Source organism: Humulus lupulus, chromosome 1, assembly GCF_963169125.1.
Source record: "Humulus lupulus chromosome 1, drHumLupu1.1, whole genome shotgun sequence".
NCBI classification, from domain to species: Eukaryota; Viridiplantae; Streptophyta; class Magnoliopsida; order Rosales; family Cannabaceae; genus Humulus; species Humulus lupulus.
The window spans coordinates 298,336,728-298,357,594 of NC_084793.1; the positions used below are offsets into that span (position 1 = coordinate 298,336,728).

Genomic DNA, 20,867 nt, shown 5'->3' on the forward strand with positions numbered 1-20,867 from the left:
ACTTTTCATGACTCGCAATGCGTGTCCTAAAAAACTCATTTTTAAGGCTCTCAAATAGAGGGCTCGTAGGGAGCGAGCCCTAAAAAACTTTTTTTTTGTAGTAGTGCCCAAATACTCTTTGAGATTTTAGAGTTATAAGATTATAATTGTAAATCTCAACTCTTTCTTTCTTTCTAACCTCTCTCTGTTTGGCTCTCCAAAATCACAAATTTTCTCAACAAAAAAAAAAACTTATCAAGAATATACAATAATAATTAATTCTTTATTATTATTACTGCATTGACACAGTAAAATAAAAAATTATTGACAATAATAATAAAAACTTTATATTATTAATACTATATATTAATATTAATTCAACAATAGCGCAAACTTTGTAACCTAAATCTTTATTTAATAATATGATTCAAAGACTATACATGAAAAAAGAATATAGAGCCTTCTCGAAAAAGAAAAAAAGAGAATATATATATAGAGCCCTAGTATTACTTATTAGCTAGAAGAAAAAAATGGGAGAAAGCAAAGTGGATAAGCACTTCTTTCTGGTCCACTTCTTATTTAATTTATAGGAAAAGAAGAAGAAGAAGAAGAAGATAATAATCAAAAATGGGAGAAAGCAAGCACTTCGTTCTGGTTCATGGGGCGTGCCATGGGGCTTGGAGCTGGTACAAGGTGAAGCCGCTGCTGGAGGCGGCCGGCCACCGCGTGACGACGGTTGACATGGCGGCGTCCGGCATCAACATGAAGAGTATTAAAGATGTGCACTCAATGTTGGACTATTCTCAGCCACTGTTGGAGGTAGTGGCGTCTCTTGATCCGGAAGAGAAGGTGGTCCTCGTCGGCCATAGCCTTGGAGGCCTCAACATAGCCATGGCTATGGAGAACTTTCCTGAAAAAATCACCGTCGCCGTTTTCTTGACGGCGTTAATGCCGGACACCGTTAATCAACCATCGTATGTTGTAGATCAGGTAACGTATATTTTATTTTTATTTTGGTTTTTCTACTTTGTCTAATACACTGTTATATATATATGAACATAAGCAATAAGTATAAAGAAGTTTAGTACTCATCTATAAAAAAATACCCACGTGCCTTAAACATTTTTAAATATTTAATTAATCACTTATTAAAATCGATCAATTCTCTCGTTTCTATATATAAATAATAATGTATATAGGAAATTTTAAATGGAACAAGACAAACAGAAGATTTTTTATTTAACATCTTCTAGATCTCCATGCCAGTCCAAAACTAGATCCTGACTATCTAATATCTAAACCTTGTTGTATTTTAATATCTTCATTTTCTCCCCACAAAAAAATATCCCAATTTTCTTTTCATTTATTATTATTTTTATACTTTTGGAAAGAGAAGGAGAATTACAGTTTCTTTTTCTGGTAGGAAAAGAAAAATAACCTACTTAATTGTATTTCATAAAAATATGTCCTTTCTGGATGGGTTAGGTCATCCGACAAAAATTTCAATGCCGAGATTGAAAATAGGAGCATATCTCGACAGTTCTAGCCTATTAAAATAATTTTGTATTTTTTTATTTTTCCTGTTATATTTTATTGACTTTATCCAGTATTTGTAGCAGATCCAAATAATTTATAGCCGCTGATAGATGATTGTTTGTTTAGAGAGAGAAAGTGAAATAAAATGTGTGTAGAGAGAGAAAGCAAAAGTAGCTTTTTTAATTTTTTAAAATTAACTAGTATGTCAACCAAAAATTTTAACAGTCTCTTTTTACGCTTTTTTTTTGTTTTGAGAGAAACCTTACTTTACACTTAAATATTATAATCTTACAAAAATATATATACTATAAATAATACATCAATGTTTATATTCTACTCCTGGGATTAAATTAATAATTAATTATATTTATTGGAAATTCTAAATATTTTATTGGTTTTTTTTAAATTGTATTTGTATTGTGTTTAGATAAATGTAATTGACTATAAGTGTGTAGTGTCAAGTAGTAATATTTTTGGTACTCATATCATTACTCTTCTATTTATGTCATTTCGAGTTGTTATTTTTTTTTGTTGGAATATAATATCAAACTTACTTGTTAGCTCTTCTTTGAAAAAGAAATGAAAAATTGTGTCTACTAATTAGATTTGGTATTAGTAGTAGTATTATTTATTCAAATTTAAACACTGAAAACAATAAAAGAAAAGTAGTCAACGGGTGTACTCTAATAAATCAATTTTGGCACTACCTCAAGCCATGTTTATATATGGGGTTTTTATTTTTAATATAGTTGTATTTATTGAATTTATAAATAGTAATAATTAATTTGGTACTTTTAAATTTGTAAAATATATATAATTTTATCCTCTCAATTTATCATAAATTTGTAATATATATAGTTTAATTTGTCTTCATATAACATGTATACGATCCTAAAAAAAAACTGTAATTGTTATAATAAATTCAAGAACCTATTTATTATTTAAAAAAACTAAATATAAGAATAACTTTGCTAATTTGTGAAAACTTGGATAGCTACGCTAATAATGCTTATATATTATAGTAAAAAAAAGGTGTTTGTGATGTACCGTTTCTATTGCTGCTCTTTTTCATTACAAATTCTATTATTTCATAAAATGTTTTTGTTGTATGCGTAAAGTTTCGGGAGAGGACTCCACCAGGTGCATGGCTAGACACACAGTTTGGGTCATTTGAGACACCTAAAGGACCACTAACATCCATAATTTTTGGTCCAAATTCCATTTCCACCAGGCTCTATCAACTCAGCCCAAAAGAGGTACATTGATTCATATTACTATTTGTATTAGTTAAAAATATTGTTGAAAAGTCTAACTAATTCAAAAATTCATATTATATATATATATTTATATATAAATATAGGATCATGAATTGGCTATGGCCTTGACAAGGCCTGGGTCATTGTTCATTGAAGACTTGTGCAAAGCAAAGAAGCTATCTGAAAAGTCATATGGGTCAGTTCCTCGAGTTTATGCCATTTGTGACCAAGACATGACAATAACATTGGAATTTCAGCAATGGATGATCCAAAACGGTGGCGTTTCGGACGTCGTTGAGATTCAAGGCGCGGATCATATGCCAATGAATTCCAAGCCAAAAGAAACTTGTGATGCTTTGGTAAAGATTGCATCTAAATTTGCTTAGAAATATATAATATTGAACTTAATTATTAATGTTTTCATCATCAGCTGTTATTTTCTTTAATTTTAATTTTACCAGCCAATAAGAGTATCATACTTGGAGACAAAAGTCATCATGACCTAATGAATGATCATTGTATTAATTACGTATATTAATGTTTTTATTTGTATGCTTAATTTGTTCTGGCAAAGTTTGAACTTTTTTCAGTAGTAGTCTTTATTTATTAAAAGCCATGGATGATAAATGGTCGTTGAATTACGATCAACTATTACCTATAAAATGGCAGTTGAATTATAATTAATTATGAAACAAAATGCTGGTCGGTTATATGTACGTCTTTCTTATATTGCTTATTGTTAGGCTTATATATATTACTACAGGTATAATAATAATAATAATAATAAATTATTCTATTTTTTGGTTGAGAATTACTTAGCTTGTTAGCTTGTGAGAGTTACAATTTTTTTTTTCCTGGTCGGACAAAAATAATAAATAGTCGACTTAATGGATACCATTAAAAAACTGATAAGATCGCTTTCCACTTTGAAAAGTATTCCATTTTCCTAATGAATAATATTAAGACCCTCTTATACTTTACACTCAAATATTATAATAATGTTACCATGTTTTAAATCGCATAGGAAACTATATTTAGATCCAATTAAAATTTTGGATATCTGTATCTGGATATTTAGGGAGAGGAGAAAATGTAAAACTCAGCTCAATTTGAGCTAGTGCTGTGTATTGTATTTATACTATAAAAATGAATCATTACAGATTACATTGCCATCTTGAATTTGTACACGTATCAGCAAGAAAAACAATAAAGGGAATAATCTATAACAACCTATAACCGCTTCTTGGCTCTCATTTTGCGTGGACCACTAAACTAATTTTACATACTGAGTATTGATTAGTAAATGGTATATTCCATAACCTCATGTCTTAACACCACCCCTCAAACGAATGGGGGATTTCTCCACACCACAAGTTTGGCGACCATTGAGCTGAATCTGTCAAATGACAATTCCTTTGTGAAACAGTCGGCTACTTGATCAGCTGAACGAACATATCTCACTTCCAGTTCTTTCTTAAGCACTTTATCCCTTACAAAATGCACATCAAGTTCTATGTGCTTTGTTCTTACATGATACACAGGATTGGAGGCAAGAGCAGCTGCACTAATATTATCGCACCAAGTAATGGATTTTGCTGTCAGTGGAAATTTCAGCTCCTGTAGAAGTGATTCAATCCATGTTAGTTCAGCTGCCACCTGAGCAAGTGCTCTGTATTTAGACTCTGTACTGAAATGTGACATAATAGCTTGCTTTTTGGATGACCACGACACTAAAGTATCTCCAAAATAAACATAGTAACCAGCCACAGACTTTCTGTCACCGGGGCAACATGCCCAATCAGCATATGAATATCCAACCAAGTTCAGATTCTCACTTATCCCAATGTGTAAGCCGTGACTGACTGTTCCTTTTAGATATCTTAGTATCCTCTTTGCCCTACTCCAATGTGTTGTTGTTGGTTCTTGAAGGAATTGGCTTAGCTTATTTACAGCATAAGCAATGTCTAGTCGTGTATGGCATAAGTATTGCAATGCTCCCATTAAACTTCTATACACAGTGGGATTTGCCAGTTTTTCTCCATCTGTTCGTGAGAGTGGTCTACTTGCTGCCATTGGAGTAGAAATTGGTTTTAAATTAATTAGTTTGTATCTCTGTAGGAGTTCCTCAATGTACTTTGACTGTGTAAGATAAAGGCTTGTATCATCTCGGTATACCTCAATGCTGAGAAAGAAGATACGTGGTCCAAAATTCTTCAATGTAACACTCTTATTTAGTGCTGCAATAAACTGTGTGAGTTTGTCTACCTTGTTCCCTGTGACAATAGTGTCATCTACATAGATGAGAACTAGAATCATCACTCCATCTTTGTTGTAAAAGAAGAGGGAACTATTGGCCCTTGAGTTCTTGAAATGTCATTGCAATAGTGAGTTTTTTAGTCGCTCAAACTAGGCTCTTGGCGCTTGTTTTAAGCCATAAAGGGATTTATGTAGCTTACAAACATGGTTTGGTTTTGTCGGATCCACAAACCCCTCAGGTTGTAGCATGTAGACATTCTCCCCTAGATAGCCATTTAGGAATGCATTGTTTATATCTAGCTGCCGTATAGACCAGCTGCGTGACACAACTATTGTGAGCACAATGCGGACTGTTGAAGCTTTCACAACGAGGCTAAAAGTTTCTCCAAAATATATATCAGGTCGTTGATGGAAACCTTTTGCAACTAGACGAGCTTTAAACCTTTGAAATCTGCCATCAGAGTTGGTTTTCACCTTAAAAACTCATTTATTTCCAACCAAATTATAATAATTGGCAGCAAGCACAAATGACCAAGTATTGTTGGATTTGAGAGCTTGGATTTCTTGATTCATACCTATTTTCCACCCTTCAATATCAAGGGCTTCTGAGACTCACTACAACAAAAATGAGTTTTAGGGGCGACGCATGTCGCCCCTGATTAGTCGCCCGTGGAAAAATGTCTCTGAAGGGTACATTAAGGGCGACTATAGGGTCGCCCCTGATATTCAAATATTAGGAGCGACAAAGTCGCCCCTAAAAGTTGAAATGTCGCCTCAAAAATTTGAAAATTTTGAATTATTTTTGTCGATATGTCGCCCCTAATACTCTATTAGTCGCCCCTAATACTTAATTATTAGGGGCGATGTGTCGCCCCTAATACTATAATATGTCGCCCCAAATGGTTCCACGTGGTATATCACTAGGGGTGACATTGTCGCCCCTAATACTATACTCAGTCGCCCCAAATAATCGAACGTGACATATTATCAGGGGCGACAATGTCGACCCTCATACTTCTTTATTTATATAAAAATAATAAAATTAATTAATTAAATACTATTATGGGCGACAAGTCGCCCCTAATACTATATTATGTCGCCCAAGTAGTTGCACGTGGCATATTATCAGGGGCGACAATGTCGCCCCTAATACTACTTTATTTATAAAAAAAATAATAAAATTAATTAATTAAATACAATTTTAAATAATTATTTATCGAAATAATTATTTAAAATTTAATTAATTGAAAACAAATATATTAAAAATAAAAATATTATATTAAATATTTAAATTAGTATATTAAAATAACAATTGTATATATTCATAATACATTAACATAACAAATATTCATATTGTTCATAAAATTTAACAATAATTAATAAAAATATAAACTTAGTCTCCTAAATCAGTTGCCTCGTCCTCCTCCCTATTGTCTTCTTGTTGTGGTTGTTGCGGTGGCTGTGGTTGTGATTGCTGTGGTGGCGGCATCGGCCAAGGATATTGGGGAGGTAATGTGGACGATCCAGCTCCATACATGTAGGGATACGATGGCTGGGAGGACGGTGGAATCGGACACGGATAAGGTGTTGCTCCGTACATATATGGAGGTACCATATGATAAGACGGCGCTGCCCCGTACATAGAAGGATAAGTTGGAGCTGGAGGTTGAGAAGACGAAGCCCTAGAAGTATTGTCACTATCAGGCACATGCGGCATCTGAACGTTTGGTGGACGAAATGAAGGTACAAAATATTGAGTTAAGAAATTAACTTGATCAGTCAATTTCTGTAAATTATTCTCCAGATTTTCTATATATTCTCTTGAATGATGAGGAGGAACTTGAGACTCACTGAAGTGAGAGTGTTGGGTAGATGATGACCTCGACCTCGACCCCGACCCCTTCAATTTGCGGCCTACTCCTCGCTCATGTCCACGCCTTTGGCCTAATACTTTTTGTAGCACCTCCACCTGATCAACTGATGACGGACTATCATTATTAGAAGCATCAGTGGATGTTTGCTGAGTTCGTAACTCAAAATCAGCCTTCCGTTTTTCCTGTTTTCAAAAAATGTTAGACACTAACATTAAATATAACTCTATTAATATTAAAAAATATAATTCAAACTTACATAATCTTGGCGAGCATCATCGTTCACGAAATCATTTTTTGATTTCTTCCAATGATAATCCTTCCATGACTCAATGAGGTCCGGGTTCGTCTAAAAAATATAACCCAAATGTTAGAGAACATATAATTTAAAATAACATAATTTTGATAATATTTTATCTTTTACTTACTTTTTCAAAACGGACGGCTGCCAGTGATTTTGTACCCTGTGTTGTAGAATACTTTTGTTTCTTCCGATTTTCCTTATTCTTTATGGAGCGCGCAATAAATTGTGGACTTGTAAATAACTGACAAATCTGCTTCCACTCCTCCTTGTTAACATCATTGGTTGGGTTGTTTAGAACCTTATCCCAATCCTTCGGTCCATTGTAGTATTTCTCAAAGTGTTCGTGTCTTAGTGTTTTCCTATTACGGTATCGGTCTTTCATCTCTCGATCGATACCATTTAAACACTTTAAGAAATCCTCGCGGCCCACTATTTGATAATAGTACTAAATTGAAAATTAAACATATTAATAATATATGTACTATATTAAAGACAAATTTTAAAAAAATATATTTAATACTATTTTTACCTGAATTATGGCAAGGACCTGATCCTTGTATTGTTGAGGCACTAATTCCCATGAACCGTAATGTCCGGGAACTTTCGTTTTAATTTGGGTTCCCACAAGGCGGACAAAAGCAGCGTGCTCGCCCCCAACAACCTTGTACGATCGTGGGCAAAACGTTACTTCCAGTGGTTTTCCATTTTTACGCCGCCTCTCTTCTAGATCTTTTCCAATAGCTGCGCCACGACCCTTTCTCTTAGTTGGGATTCCTGTATTTTTTTTATTAATAATACATAGAATATTAGTATATACATGATAAACATATGTGTAAATAAAATAACAAAAAAATTACCTGAGTCGCATGTAGTCGGGATCCTAGTAGGATCCGGTGGAGGATCACCGCCAGCGTCTCCACCGTGAGCTCTAGCCACATCTGCTGACATCTACTAACACGACAGTAATTTAACCTATCTATTTTGATATTTAATTATTATTTATAATTAATTTATTGAGTATTATTTCAATTGATTAGGTAATTTGAAACATGCTATTTGGAAACGAACTTTTTATTTCTCAATATGTATAATACATTGAACACTAGATACAAACTAAGTAGAATAGTCACTATTCTCACTAATTACATCAACATCTATCGGGCACACATCATCAGTATTATCATCACTAAGGTCGACAATTAATTCATCCTCATCTTCTGCTTCTTCTACGATGTCTGCCATATCATCTTCATTGTCATTAATAAATCCATCATCTTCTTGAACAACCAAAGAAGGTCGATGGGCCGTGTTGACTTGAGTCGCTGGTACATCAGATTGCTGAACAACCAACTCTCTGAGATCCACAGTCAAAACAAAATTCGATGAGTTGGTGTCATGTACAACATCAACATCAGCAATCATATCTGAAGCATCTGGAAAGTCCCAAACTTGCCGATGATTCACTTCTTGGACAACTTTCCAATCTCGTCCTCTAACGAGATCATCGATGTAGAATACTTGTTTTGCTTGACTAGCTAGTATGAACGGTTCATCTTTATACCATTCACCGCTAACATTGATACTAGTAATATTATTTACAATGATGGTTTTCTTTTTTTTTCGGATCTGTATTGAACCATTTACATCGAAATAATACCACCGAATAAGAACCAGTAAAAGACAGCTGGAGTATTTCTTCAAGTTGCCCGTAATAGTTAAAACCTTCTGTTCCAGCAACACACACTCCATTATTTTGTGTAATTCGATTCTGATCTCGATTGTATGAGACAAATCGAACTCCGTTCACTATACATGCTTGGTAAGAGTAAGCCAATAGATCTGACCCAGATGCTAAAGCTAGTAATTCATCAGCATGCTCTAATGACCCAAGTTGGTGCAAGTCATATATCTAATAATAAAGAAATATATTAGAATGAGAATGTAATTTGTAGTATGCAATTTGCTAAGTACAAGTTACCTTCTTATGAAACCATGAACGAAACTCTTTCTTATGTATCAATTTATGATTGGCAGCCATATCTCTTTGTTGCACCTCAGTTAGGTGTTCCCTGTTAATTAATTAACAATGTCAATATTGTTAATTAAGGAGTAGATTGAACAAAGAATAAAATGAATATTAATTATGTACTTACTCTAAATACACTTCAGTTTCTGGAGAATTATCCAATATGAACCACTCAGCTTTATTCCGAGTATTTTCATCGAGGGGCACGGGAATTCCCTTACTAAGAGGACGACATTGAGATTCAAACACTGTGAGGTGTCGATTCACATACGGTGCATCTTCGTTACGATCAGGCTGATTAAATTTTGTTTCCACACCTTTGAAATACATTGAACAAAATGTCAAAGCCTCATCTGCAACATATCCTTCTGCTATAGATCCTTCAGGACGAGCTTTATTCCTGACATAGTTTTTTAATTTATTCATGTATCTTTCAAAAGGATACATCCACCTCATAAATACAGGTCCTCCCAATATTGCTTCATCAGGCAAGTGCAAAACCAGATGGATCATTATGTCAAAGAATGCTGGAGGGAAAATCAACTCCATCTTGCATAAAATAACAATCAAGTCATCCTTAGCTTTCTCCATATCAGAAACGTTCAGTGTCCTAGAGCACAATTGTTTGAAAAAATTACACAATTCAGTGATGGTAGTGGATATAGATTCTGGCAAAAACTTACGAACACCTACTGCAAGTAATCGTTGCATTATCACATGACAATCATGGGACTTCAACCCAACAATGTTTGAGTCATTGTCTGTGACTTTTTTCTTTAGATTAGAACAAAAACCATCGGGCAACTTCACTCCTTTAAAAAATTGACAGAAATCTCGCCTCTGTTCAAAAGTGAACACGTATGGAGCATGCAGTTTCATTAACCTTTTATTGGCATCCTCGTAAATCCACAACGATTTCCTAACCCCCATATTCTTCAAATCATGTCTTGCGTTAGTGGTGTCCTTAGATTTATCATTATCTAACAAAGTCCCAAGGATGCTGTCGCACACATTCTTCTCAACATGCATCACATCTAGGTTGTGTTTTAACTGATTTGAACTCCAGTAATCAAGTTCATAGAAAATACTTTTTTTCCTCCAATTACTTTCCCCTGCACCTCGCTTGCGCTTCACCCCCCCCCCCCCCCCAAATCTGTCATGTTTACCAGACACTTGAAGCGGTAAAGCATTGACTTGATCTAAAACTTGTTGACAAGTAAACTGTTGTGGAGGATTTCTTTTCTCAACTTTGCCATCAAATTCCTTGTCCCTTCTATACTTATGATTACTCCTCAAGAATCGCCTATGACCGACATACAATGTCTTACCAATCACTCGAATGGAAGTGGTGTCTTCATTGCACGTTGGACATGCTTTATACCCTTGCCCGCTCCAACCAGACAAGCTACTACGAGCAGGGAAATCGTTAATTGTCCACAGAAGGGCTGCACGCATCTTGAACAATTCATTCTTTGTGCCATCTCTTGTGTCGACCCCGTTAATCCACAATTGTTTTAACTCTTCCACCAAGGGTCTTAGAAATACATCCATGTCTTTACCCGGTGATTTTGGCCCAGGAATAAGCAGAGTTAGCATAAAATACTCTTCCTTCATGCATAGCCAAGGGGGGAGATTGTAGTTCGTCAAAATCACAGGCCACATGCTGTATGATAAGCTCATGTTGCCAAAAGGATTAAACCCATCAGCAGCCAAGCCTAGACGAACATTTCTAGGATCTTTTGCAAAATCAGGATGGGTGGCATCAAAGTCTTTCCATGCAGACCCGTCAACCGGATGACGCATCACCCCATCTTCTATTGATCTCCCAGTATGATGCCATAACATGTCATTAGCTGTATGTCTTGAACTGTACATTCGCTTTAATCTGGGAGTCAACAGAAAGTAACGCATCACCTTGTGTGGAACCTTTTTCCCCTTCTTCTTTTCATTGACCCATCGGCTACTCCCACACACATGACATGAATCTTTGCTTGCATGCTCATTATAAAATAAGGAACAATCATATTTACACACATGGATTGATTGATATCCCATCCCTAACTTACTCAGCTTCTTTTTTGCCTCATAGTGTGTTGGGGGAATTTTATTATCTTTCGGAAATGCAAATTTTAGTAACTTCAACAACTCATCGAAAGAGTTATTTGGCCACTTCCCTCTAACTTTCAAATGCATCAACTTTGCCAAAAAGTTTAAGGATGATATCCAATCACAACCCGGATACAACTCAGCTTCAATCTCGTCGAACAACTCGTCATAATACTGTCCCATTCGACTGCCAGACACACCATCTGCTTCCTCTGCATTTGTCGGTAAGAGGAAATCATCAACGACGTCAACCATCTCGTCTACATCTTCATTCTCCTCAACTACCTCATTGGCGACACTAGCTTCCACCTCACCGTGGTAAACCCACTTTTGATAACTCTGTTGAAAACCCTTGTCAAATACATGAGCCTCCATTGTATCTATAGTTTGTAGTTTAACATTCAGGCACCTCACACACGGGCATAAAATTCTCCCGTCGCAGTCTACGTGTTCTTTTGCCATTCTCAAGAAGGCTTGGAGACCGTTCCAATAAGCATCACAGTTACGCTTCCTTAATGTCGTCCAACTCTTATCTATCGGCATCTACGATACATGAATAAACAATAATTAAAACTTATTGACTATGTGTGTGTGTGCCCTAATCCACCTTTTCACTCCACTTCTATAAGGGTAAAGAACCTATCCCATTCAGATTTGTAATATACATATAATTTAATCTACACTCTTAAAATTGTTTCGTTTATGTAAAAATTTCGGCAACACCTCCCTATAGTTCTCATAAATGGGCAGACTAAAATTAAGTTTGCCCACTTACGAGAACAAATAAAGAGACACATATTGAAATCTCTATTAACGAAACAATAAAATGAGTACTAGATCAAATTATAGGTACACAACAAATCCAAACTATCCATGCGAACACATACCGTCCTGGATAATTCGAAGAAGCATATTTAAGAGTTCTTACTGACTCAGCTTCACTGAACGGGTCTAAGGCTTTTCGTGATTGAAAATAATTAATAAAACATTATCACTAAGTGATAATATATAAAACGTCTATCCAATCTTTGGTGATCAAATTTTATCACCAAAGAAAAGCAACAAAAAAAGAAATATTTTTTAACAATTGATGTTTTATGATGTCTTATAAAATCTTATGATATTAAATTATAATTTTGTAATTATAATCTTATGATGTCTTATGATGTTTTATTAAATCTTATGTTTTACTATTAAATAAAATTATAATTTTTTAATTCATTTATCTAAAATTTTAATTTATTTTGAAATTATTTATCTAATTTTTTAATTAATAATTTGTTAATATTAAATTAAATTAAAATTTTGTAATTTATTCTGAAATTATTTATCTAACTGTTAAATTATTTTGAAATTATTTATCTAATTTTTTAATTTATTTTTTAATTACTAAATTTGTTAATATTAAATTAAATTAAAATTTTGTAATTTATTTTGAAATGATTTATCTAACTGTTAAATTATTTTGAAATTATTTATCTAATTATTTAATTTATTTTTAAATTACTAAATTTGTTACTATTAAATAAAATTATAATTTTGTAATTTATTTTGAAATGATTTATCTAACAGTTAAATTATTTTGAAATTATTTATCTGATTATTTAATTTATTTTTAAATTACTAAATTTGTTACTATTAAATAAAATTATAATTTTTTAATTCATTTATCTAAAATTTTAATTTATTTTGAAAATTATTTATCTAATTTTTAAATTACTAAATTTGTTAATATTAAATTAAATTATAATTTTGTAATTTATTTTGAAATTATTTATCTAACTTTTAATTTATTTTTAAATTATATATCTAATTATTTAATTTATTTTTAAATTACTAAATTTGTTACTATTAAATTATAATTTTTCACTTTATTTTAAAATTATTAAATTATTAATATTAAATTAAATTAGTTATCTAATGTTTTAATTTATTTTGTTAATTCTAAGTATTCAATGTTTTATTTATTATATTATTATTTATTTAGTACTCTAACTCTACTAAAATTTCGGCAGCATAACATTTCTATTATAACATATCCCAAAAATTTAAAACCCTACAAAAAACACTCAGAAAATTCCCAGAACATTCACAATATACAGATTATTAATCAAATTTAAATACTAAAACATGCTACAATTTTATACACATATATAAATATATCACTAAACACATCTTACTTTGTACACACATTCACATATTAATTAAAATAATAACATAATTAAAAAATACATACCTTGATGCCACAAAATTATAAATACTCTAGTGACCAAATTTCCAATAGATACTCCTTCAATTTCTACACAAAATCAACCCAAAAAATTAAATTTAAACAAACTTAAACCTTAACTGAGTAAAAGTACAAAATTAAACTAATAGACATCTGTAATTTATGCTCAGTATAAAATACACAAAACCTTGATTGAGTATATATATATATTTATATATAAATACACAATTATAAAAAAGTCTTGATATGACAAAGTGGTTTAAAATATTTGCTTCTATATGAGTCCTACAAATTTTGAAGAAACATTAAATTGATCCTTAAAAGAATTGACAGAAAACTATTGCTAAAAAAGTCTTACATTTTGACACTACCATACTATATATTACACATTTATATATTAGACTTACAGCCCCCTGAGCGTTCTAATGTTACCAATCTCTGGAGGAATGGAACCACTGAGTCGGTTTCCCAGTACACTCCTGCACCAAACCAGCCAACAGTTAAAAAATGATGACACATTTCAGAGATACATTGTGATATTGATATAAATAATTGATAAGAAGAGAGCACAAGTAACTTACAGAATGCGCAGGGGTGCACGAGAAAGGCTTGGGGGGATTGATCCATTGAGGTAGTTGCAAGAGAGATCACTGTGTTTAGTTAAAGAAAACTTAGTCTTCTGGCACTCTATAATAATATTTATTATCTAGTAATAAACTCTGAAAACCATGCTTCTACTACTACTGGAACTACCATTCAACTCTGAATGCATTGCCGTGTTATTGCATGAGTAAATTCTGAAAAGTACTATCTGATTTATATGTGACTATGGGAATGTTTAATAATGAAGTTATGTCTCACATGCTATTTTCCAGATTTGATATTGTCCTGTATGTAATAATTAACATATCCTAGCACTTTTCTATTCCAATATAATATGAATGTGCACTGAACTATATCAACCAATTTGAAAAACCTCATATCAGAAGTAAAAAATATAACTTTTAAAATCCAATATATTTAAAAGGTTGTTATAAGCATCATTACTTACATATATTCTACTCTCTCTCTATATATGTATATATATATACATATACATATTTAAAAACTTACAAACTGTACACTATGATTTGGTTCCTTCAATAAAACACATTGAATTTACAAATACAAAACTCAAACCCCAGGTTCATTTTTCAATGATCAGATATATCAACAACATTTCACAAAAGGCAATCAAGTAAAGACCAATAAAAGAATCAGACCCTTCAACAAAGCTACAAAAACTCACTAATAGACATCTGTAATTTATGCTCAGTATAAAATTCACAAAACCTTGTCTGAGTAAAAGAATCAAATGCTAAAACAAGAAAAATTCCAAAATTAGGAATAGCTAAAATTAAGGCATATTTGAATCTTTCAACACAATAGTCCAGCAAAATAAATCAGAGATAAATGCAAATATCAAAGGCCCTTTGGTATATATAGCAAGTCTCAACAAATAATCCAGACCCATTCTCTGACAGACTAGACAAACACAAAGGAAGGCAGCGATGAACTTTCCTTCTTCAAAATGCATATAGCCGATGATTCAAAAAATTCTTAGAACAGAATATGTACACGGTAGCTCAAATATCTAAAGACTTGAAGACTAGATTAAAAGGGGAAGAATAAAAAAGATCTTCAAGCTGAATGATTGAAATCCCAGACCCCAGACCGAAAGAAGCATAAAACCCAGAAAAATCATTCCTTGACTTTCCCTCAATTCTCTCAGCAGCCAAACAGAAGACAATCAATCTTCCAAATAAAAAAATATATACATATATATATATAAGAAAATAAAGAAAACAAACCAAAAAATGATCACAGAGAAAGCTCAAATGTTTATAATAGCTAGAGAAACCAAAACCGTTACTTTCATTTCCATGTGTATTCTTTTCCTCTCTTCTCAAAACCAAAACCTCAAAACTCATAACTCAAACAAAAAATTGGGTGGGTTTCGGGTTACCTGTGTTTCGGCAGAGAGAGCAACTCGTAGCCAAGAGGGTGTCGCCGACCGTTTGGAGAGAAAGCCAAGAGGAAGTCGCAGACCGTCGGCGTTAGGGAGAGAGACCCGAGAGTGATCAGACCCGTCGGTGATCGAGAACTGAGAACGCCTACTAAGAACCCCAAGATCGTCGGAGTCGGAGGCTGGCGGACTGGAGACGATGCAGAGAGCGGAGAGAAGCTGGGGAAATAATCTCCTCTTCGATTTTGGAACGAAGATGCAGAGATCTCGAACTGAAAAATGCAAAAAAAGAAACGAAGGAGAGTGGAGGAGATTAACGATTTAGGGGTTTTATTTCTTTTTTATTAAATGGCAAAAATATCCCTACAACCATTTTCCATTTATTTTATATTACGATGTATATACAATATTGTTACACTCCCAAATTTGGAGATTCATTTGTCTAATCTCTTAGCTCGCGAGATTGCAGACCGAATATATAAATTAAAGAAAATATGACCATTTATACAAATGAATATATATATCCAAAAGCTACATCATTGGTCCGGTTTGAGCATGAGCTAGGTGCGCATCACTCGGTCGCAAGTAAATCGTGTATAATTACTGAAAGGGGTAAATAGAGTCAAGGCATACTCTAATAATTTTCTCTAACCATGGGGAAGTTGGATAAACACGATAGAATTAATTTATTTTTTACTCTTTGATAAAGAATGAATTCCATACCAAAGAGTGAGGGACAAACTGTAGTGGGCAAAATTAGTGACCTTAATAAAAAAGAATCCAACAAGCAATCACCCAGCCCAATGAGCTAGCCTAATTAGCCAACAAGGCCCAAACCCATGTAAGTGGGCTCGCGTATACAATGTATCATCCAAACGCCCAAAACCATACCCGAACATGAACCCGTATACGCTCAGTCAGTCAGGGACCTTGAAACAGTCAAGGCTCCCACCACATTCGCCAAGAATATTTTGGAAAGAAACCACTTGGAACGAGTACAAATTTTTCTTAGTTCAAGAGTAGTAGCTGGTTACGATTTTGAAACCAAAAGAAAAAAGTTTTCCCAAACTTGTAACATGTTACCAGTTTTAAACTTGTAATTGTTACTAGTTTTAAACTTGTAACTGTTACCAGTTTTAAACTTGTAACCTGTTACAAGTTTTAAACTTGAAAAAGTTGTAACTGGTTATAATTTATCTCATTGCTGGTTACCTGAATAAAATTTTGAAAAAAAGGACAATTTCATATTCAAATTCTCAACTCATAAATCAATTGTTGGTCTCAATTTTTTTAATAGAATTGTAGATCCACTAATATGATCTTGAGTAGCATAAAATCAATCGAAATTGTGAATGAAAGTTTACAATATGTGGGAATGTGGAAAATTTTGAAACTTAATTGCCAACAAATAAGAGTATAAATCCTGTAAATTTTTTGGTAGAAAAAGATAGTGATCGAGGTAGAATGACATATGAAATTATATTAATACATTAATTATCTCTTTAATTAAAATTTTAAGATGGCATATATGTAAGTTTCACTATAAATAATATTGTTTCCATGATTACAATAAAAATTGTGACTAAAAATATATTTAAAAGTCCGTAGCTAAAAGTATTAGCAACAAAAATAATAATTTATTGTGACTGCATATATTTTTGCTCAAGGACAAATTGTTACTGTATAATACTTTCAGTCACAAATAATTATTTGTTAAGATTAAAAACGACATATAGTCATAAAAAATTTATGTTATGACAAGAAATCATCAATGATAATTTATGTTATGCATGGTAGGTCGGCTCCTTAAAAACCGACCTGCCATGCTTCTCTTTGACTAACATGATAGGTCGGTTCCCTGAATACCGACTTATGAACATATATTAAGTCGGTTTCTGCAGAACTGACCTACCATGACCGATGCCTGATGTCCAGATTGTAGTAGTGATTGGCCGCGGCCAACATGATCTCCTGGTCGCGGCCTCCGCGCGAACATGACCCAGAATATGACCCGTGGCCGCGGCCGCGGCCGTGCGACAAATTTTTCTTTAAAATTTAAATTTTAAATGTAATTATTGGGGGCTATAAAAGGGATTAGGGTTAACTTTTATCATAAATTTGGATTGCGATTTTTAGAGGATAGAGCAGCAGAGGAGGAGGAAAAAACATCATCATCTATATTCTTCAATCTAGTTTTTCATTCTTCTCAAAACACATTTATTGTCATTGAATATTTATGTTTATGAATATGAAATATGGTTATGGAGTAGTTTTCTTTATAGTTAAGGGTTATTTCAAAACCCTAGACATGATATCTTGAATGCATTTATGAATTTTTTTTTATTCCCTTATATTAAATTGCTTCTATTTTTCTATTTGAATGTCATGGATCTTGTAAAATCTTGTTTAGATGGCCATTCTATAATAATTTTAACAAAGGGAAAAAATTTCAAAACATCAGGGGCGACTCATACCTATATCAGGGGCGACTAATGATGTGTCGCCCCTGATTCTAGAATATTAGGGGCGACATATAGTCTATGTCGCCCCTAATAATTTTCACAAGTGGCTAACATTCAAAACATCAGGGGCGACTCATACCAATATCAGGGGCGACTACTGATGTGTCGCCCCTGATTCTAGAATATTAGGGGCGACATATAGTCGCCCCTAATAAGTTTTACAAGTGGCAAAAATTTCAAAACATCAGGGGCGATTCATACCAATATCAGGGGCGACTAATCATGTGTCGCCCCTGATACTAGAATATTAGGGGCGACGTATAGTCGCCCCTAATAAGTTTCACAAATGGCAAAAATTTCAAAATATCAGGGGCGACTCATACCAATATCAAAGGCGACTAATGATGTGTCGCCCCTGATTCCATAATATTAGGGGCAACATATAGTCGCCCCTAATAATTTTCACAAGTGGCAAACATTCAAAACATCAGGGGCGACTCATACCAATATCAGGGGCGACTAATCATGTGTCGCCCCTGATACTAGAATATTAGGTGCGACGTGTCGCCCCTAATACTTTTCACAAATGGCGAAAATCTCTCAACATCAGGGGCGACTCATACCAATATCAGGGGCGACTAATGATTTTTCGCCCCTAATTTTTAGAATATTAGGGGCGACATATGTCGCCCCTAATAGAGTCGCCTCTAAAACCAATATTTCTTGTAGTGATTGTGGCAGGTTCAACTTGGTGAGGATGTCATTGTGATTGACCCAAATATACTTTAGGCTTGTAGATACCATCTTTTGCTCTAGTGATCATAGGATGTGTGGGTGTAGTAGCGGCTGGTGGGCCAGGTGATGTGGCAGCTGTTGGTGATGGAGCAGTAGCACACTTGGTAGTGCTAGAAGACACATCAGACACTACTACAAAAAAGACTTTTTAAGACTAGCATTGCGAGTCCTAAAAATTTTTTTAGGACTCGCGGGGCGCAAGTCCTCTATTTGAGAGCCTTAAAAACTCTCGTTGAGCGTCTTTAAGTAAGTTTTTAGGACTTTCAACGCAAGTCCTAAAAAATCGGGTTGAGTGCCTTTAAGTAATTTTTTAGGACTCGCTGCGAGTCCTAAACGATCTCACTGATTGTCTTTAAATTAAGATTTTAGGACTCACTTTGCATGCCCTTAAAAGTAATTTTTTTTAAAAAAAAATACAGCTACAATTTTCATTTTGATTTTAAAAAAATATATATCCATATGAGAGTCCAAAATGTATTATATATGTTAGATTTCTAAAATTTTCAAAAGAAAATACAACAAAATAATTTTTTATTAATTACTCAAAAATATAATTTCAATATTTAGTCTACTCGGCTTACAAAATTATATTACATGATAGTTTATACTACAGTCAAATTCTATCATCACCAAATATTAAACAAGAAATGTATACAAAGTTAGTGAAATATATTTTTTTGATTCTAAAAACCTCAACTATCAATGTTGTCTAGTATTGCGCCAAAGAAATGCATCTCAATATAGACCTGCAAATTATAAAAAAATTCTTTAATTATTAGGTTCATCAAACTTTTCAAAAGTTTGCTTAGAAACAATCAATCCATATTATAAAAATCATATCTACCAATGAAATTGTATACATTTAAGTTCTTTGCAATATCAAGCAAATAATAAGATTTCAGCCACCACCACCTCCTCCCATGCCTCCAAAGGGGCTCGAAGACTCGAAAAACTCTGCAAAAATGTCATTGGCGTTCCTGGGGTTGAATCTAAACACATTTGGACCATCCCCATTTTGAAAGAAAGTAGCACCACCACCAGGGAATCCCCCTACTGCATTAGGGGGTGGCACTTGTCCTTTGAGACCTTCTTCACCATATTGATCGTATATGGCTCTCTACTGAGGATCACTTAAAACCTACAACAAAAACCACAGAAAGAATCATATCAACAAAACCAGAAAACTCATAACAGAGCATAAGATACTGAGATAAACATATACCAATACCTTTCAATACAAATACAAGTTTTGATCTAATAGTTCTAAAACAAAATATCTTTCACTCATTTAGTTCTGGGTTTTCAATTACACACTCAAACAAACCATCATTAAAACTAAACTAAAAAGCACATGAACAATATGATGATTAAAAAAAAAAAAAAAAGTTCTTTTTCAGATGAACTTTCCAGTTAAACATCTGTTTTCTTATCCTTTTTTCTATTGAAAGAAAGTTCTTTTTCTTTTTGTTCTAAAAAAACATGTCAGCCACTAGTTAACCTCTCAAGATGCACGACAAACATAACTAAATTATCACATCATTATGAATAGTTTCCAAGTGTTAGCAACTGTTCTTGAACATAGCTTTTTAACATATGGATACTTATTGAAACCCTCATTTACTTCTGGCCTAATGATTGAGATCACATCTATACAAAATAAAAAATACTAATTATATGCTCAAACCAAGAAACAAGTAAAATAGAAAATTATCCAACTATTAATTCTTAATATTCAAACATCATATTCTAATTTCAATCTTGAGATAAAGTCTGCTTTATTTTTTTTTTACTTTTATCTTGGTCATTAACTTAATTATATGGACAGAATATTTCAATTACTGATAATTAAGATCAGTACAGCCACTAAATTTCTATCTTCCAAGCTCACTTCACAACCTGTGTGGACAAAACTATATTGTTCTGACTACTAAAATTTGAACCATCAATGGATAGTATTAAATTTTGCATGTGGGACCAATTAGTGGTTGAATGGTTTGATGAATAATAAGAAAAAATAATGTTTAATAATTTTTTGTCTGGC

The 20,867-nt window shown here is 33.3% G+C and overlaps 3 protein-coding genes across 3 annotated transcripts; 1 reads left to right on the plus strand and 2 right to left on the minus strand.

Moving 5' to 3' along the window:
- The first annotated feature begins 458 nt into the window (after window positions 1-458).
- LOC133811341 (salicylic acid-binding protein 2-like) lies at window positions 459-3,330 on the plus strand. The gene is made up of 3 exons (XM_062246163.1): window positions 459-969; window positions 2,634-2,771; window positions 2,876-3,330. Exons 1-3 carry the CDS (start codon window positions 607-609, stop codon window positions 3,155-3,157), a joined length of 783 nt encoding a protein of 260 aa, XP_062102147.1. The 5' UTR covers window positions 459-606; the 3' UTR covers window positions 3,158-3,330.
- A 2,956-nt stretch (window positions 3,331-6,286) lies between these two features.
- LOC133811325 (uncharacterized) lies at window positions 6,287-13,633 on the minus strand. Its single transcript, XM_062246162.1, has 6 exons — window positions 13,571-13,633; window positions 8,060-8,150; window positions 7,732-7,976; window positions 7,327-7,647; window positions 7,158-7,247; window positions 6,287-7,071 (listed from the first exon to the last, which is right to left on the minus strand). The coding sequence occupies exons 2-6, from the start codon at window positions 8,148-8,150 to the stop codon at window positions 6,421-6,423; spliced, it is 1,398 nt and encodes a 465-aa protein (XP_062102146.1). The 5' UTR covers window positions 13,571-13,633; the 3' UTR covers window positions 6,287-6,420.
- LOC133811309 (uncharacterized) lies at window positions 8,782-11,881 on the minus strand. Its single transcript, XM_062246161.1, has 3 exons — window positions 9,356-11,881; window positions 9,181-9,271; window positions 8,782-9,111 (listed from the first exon to the last, which is right to left on the minus strand). Exons 1-3 carry the CDS (start codon window positions 11,875-11,877, stop codon window positions 8,794-8,796), a joined length of 2,931 nt encoding a protein of 976 aa, XP_062102145.1. The 5' UTR covers window positions 11,878-11,881; the 3' UTR covers window positions 8,782-8,793.
- Window positions 13,634-20,867: the final 7,234 nt, after the last annotated feature.

Bases quoted from the DNA above. Each gene is read 5' to 3' on its own strand.
- LOC133811341 (XM_062246163.1), top strand. From the start codon at position 607: ATGGGAGAAAGCAAGCACTTCGTTCTGGTTCATGGGGCGTGCCATGGG. The intron at 970-2,633 runs GTAACGTATATT...GTATGCGTAAAG, and splicing joins CATCGTATGTTGTAGATCAG to TTTCGGGAGAGGACTCCACC. The intron at 2,772-2,875 runs GTACATTGATTC...ATATAAATATAG, and splicing joins ATCAACTCAGCCCAAAAGAG to GATCATGAATTGGCTATGGC.
- LOC133811325 (XM_062246162.1), bottom strand. From the start codon at position 8,150: ATGTCAGCAGATGTGGCTAGAGCTCACGGTGGAGACGCTGGCGGTGAT. The intron at 7,977-8,059 runs GTAATTTTTTTG...AAAAAAATACAG, and splicing joins CCCGACTACATGCGACTCAG to GAATCCCAACTAAGAGAAAG. The intron at 7,072-7,157 runs GTAAGTTTGAAT...GAAAAACGGAAG, and splicing joins ATGATGCTCGCCAAGATTAT to GCTGATTTTGAGTTACGAAC.
- LOC133811309 (XM_062246161.1), bottom strand. From the start codon at position 11,877: ATGCCGATAGATAAGAGTTGGACGACATTAAGGAAGCGTAACTGTGAT. The intron at 9,272-9,355 runs GTAAGTACATAA...ATTAATTAACAG, and splicing joins GAAACTGAAGTGTATTTAGA to GGAACACCTAACTGAGGTGC. The intron at 9,112-9,180 runs GTAACTTGTACT...CTTTATTATTAG, and splicing joins GTTCATGGTTTCATAAGAAG to ATATATGACTTGCACCAACT.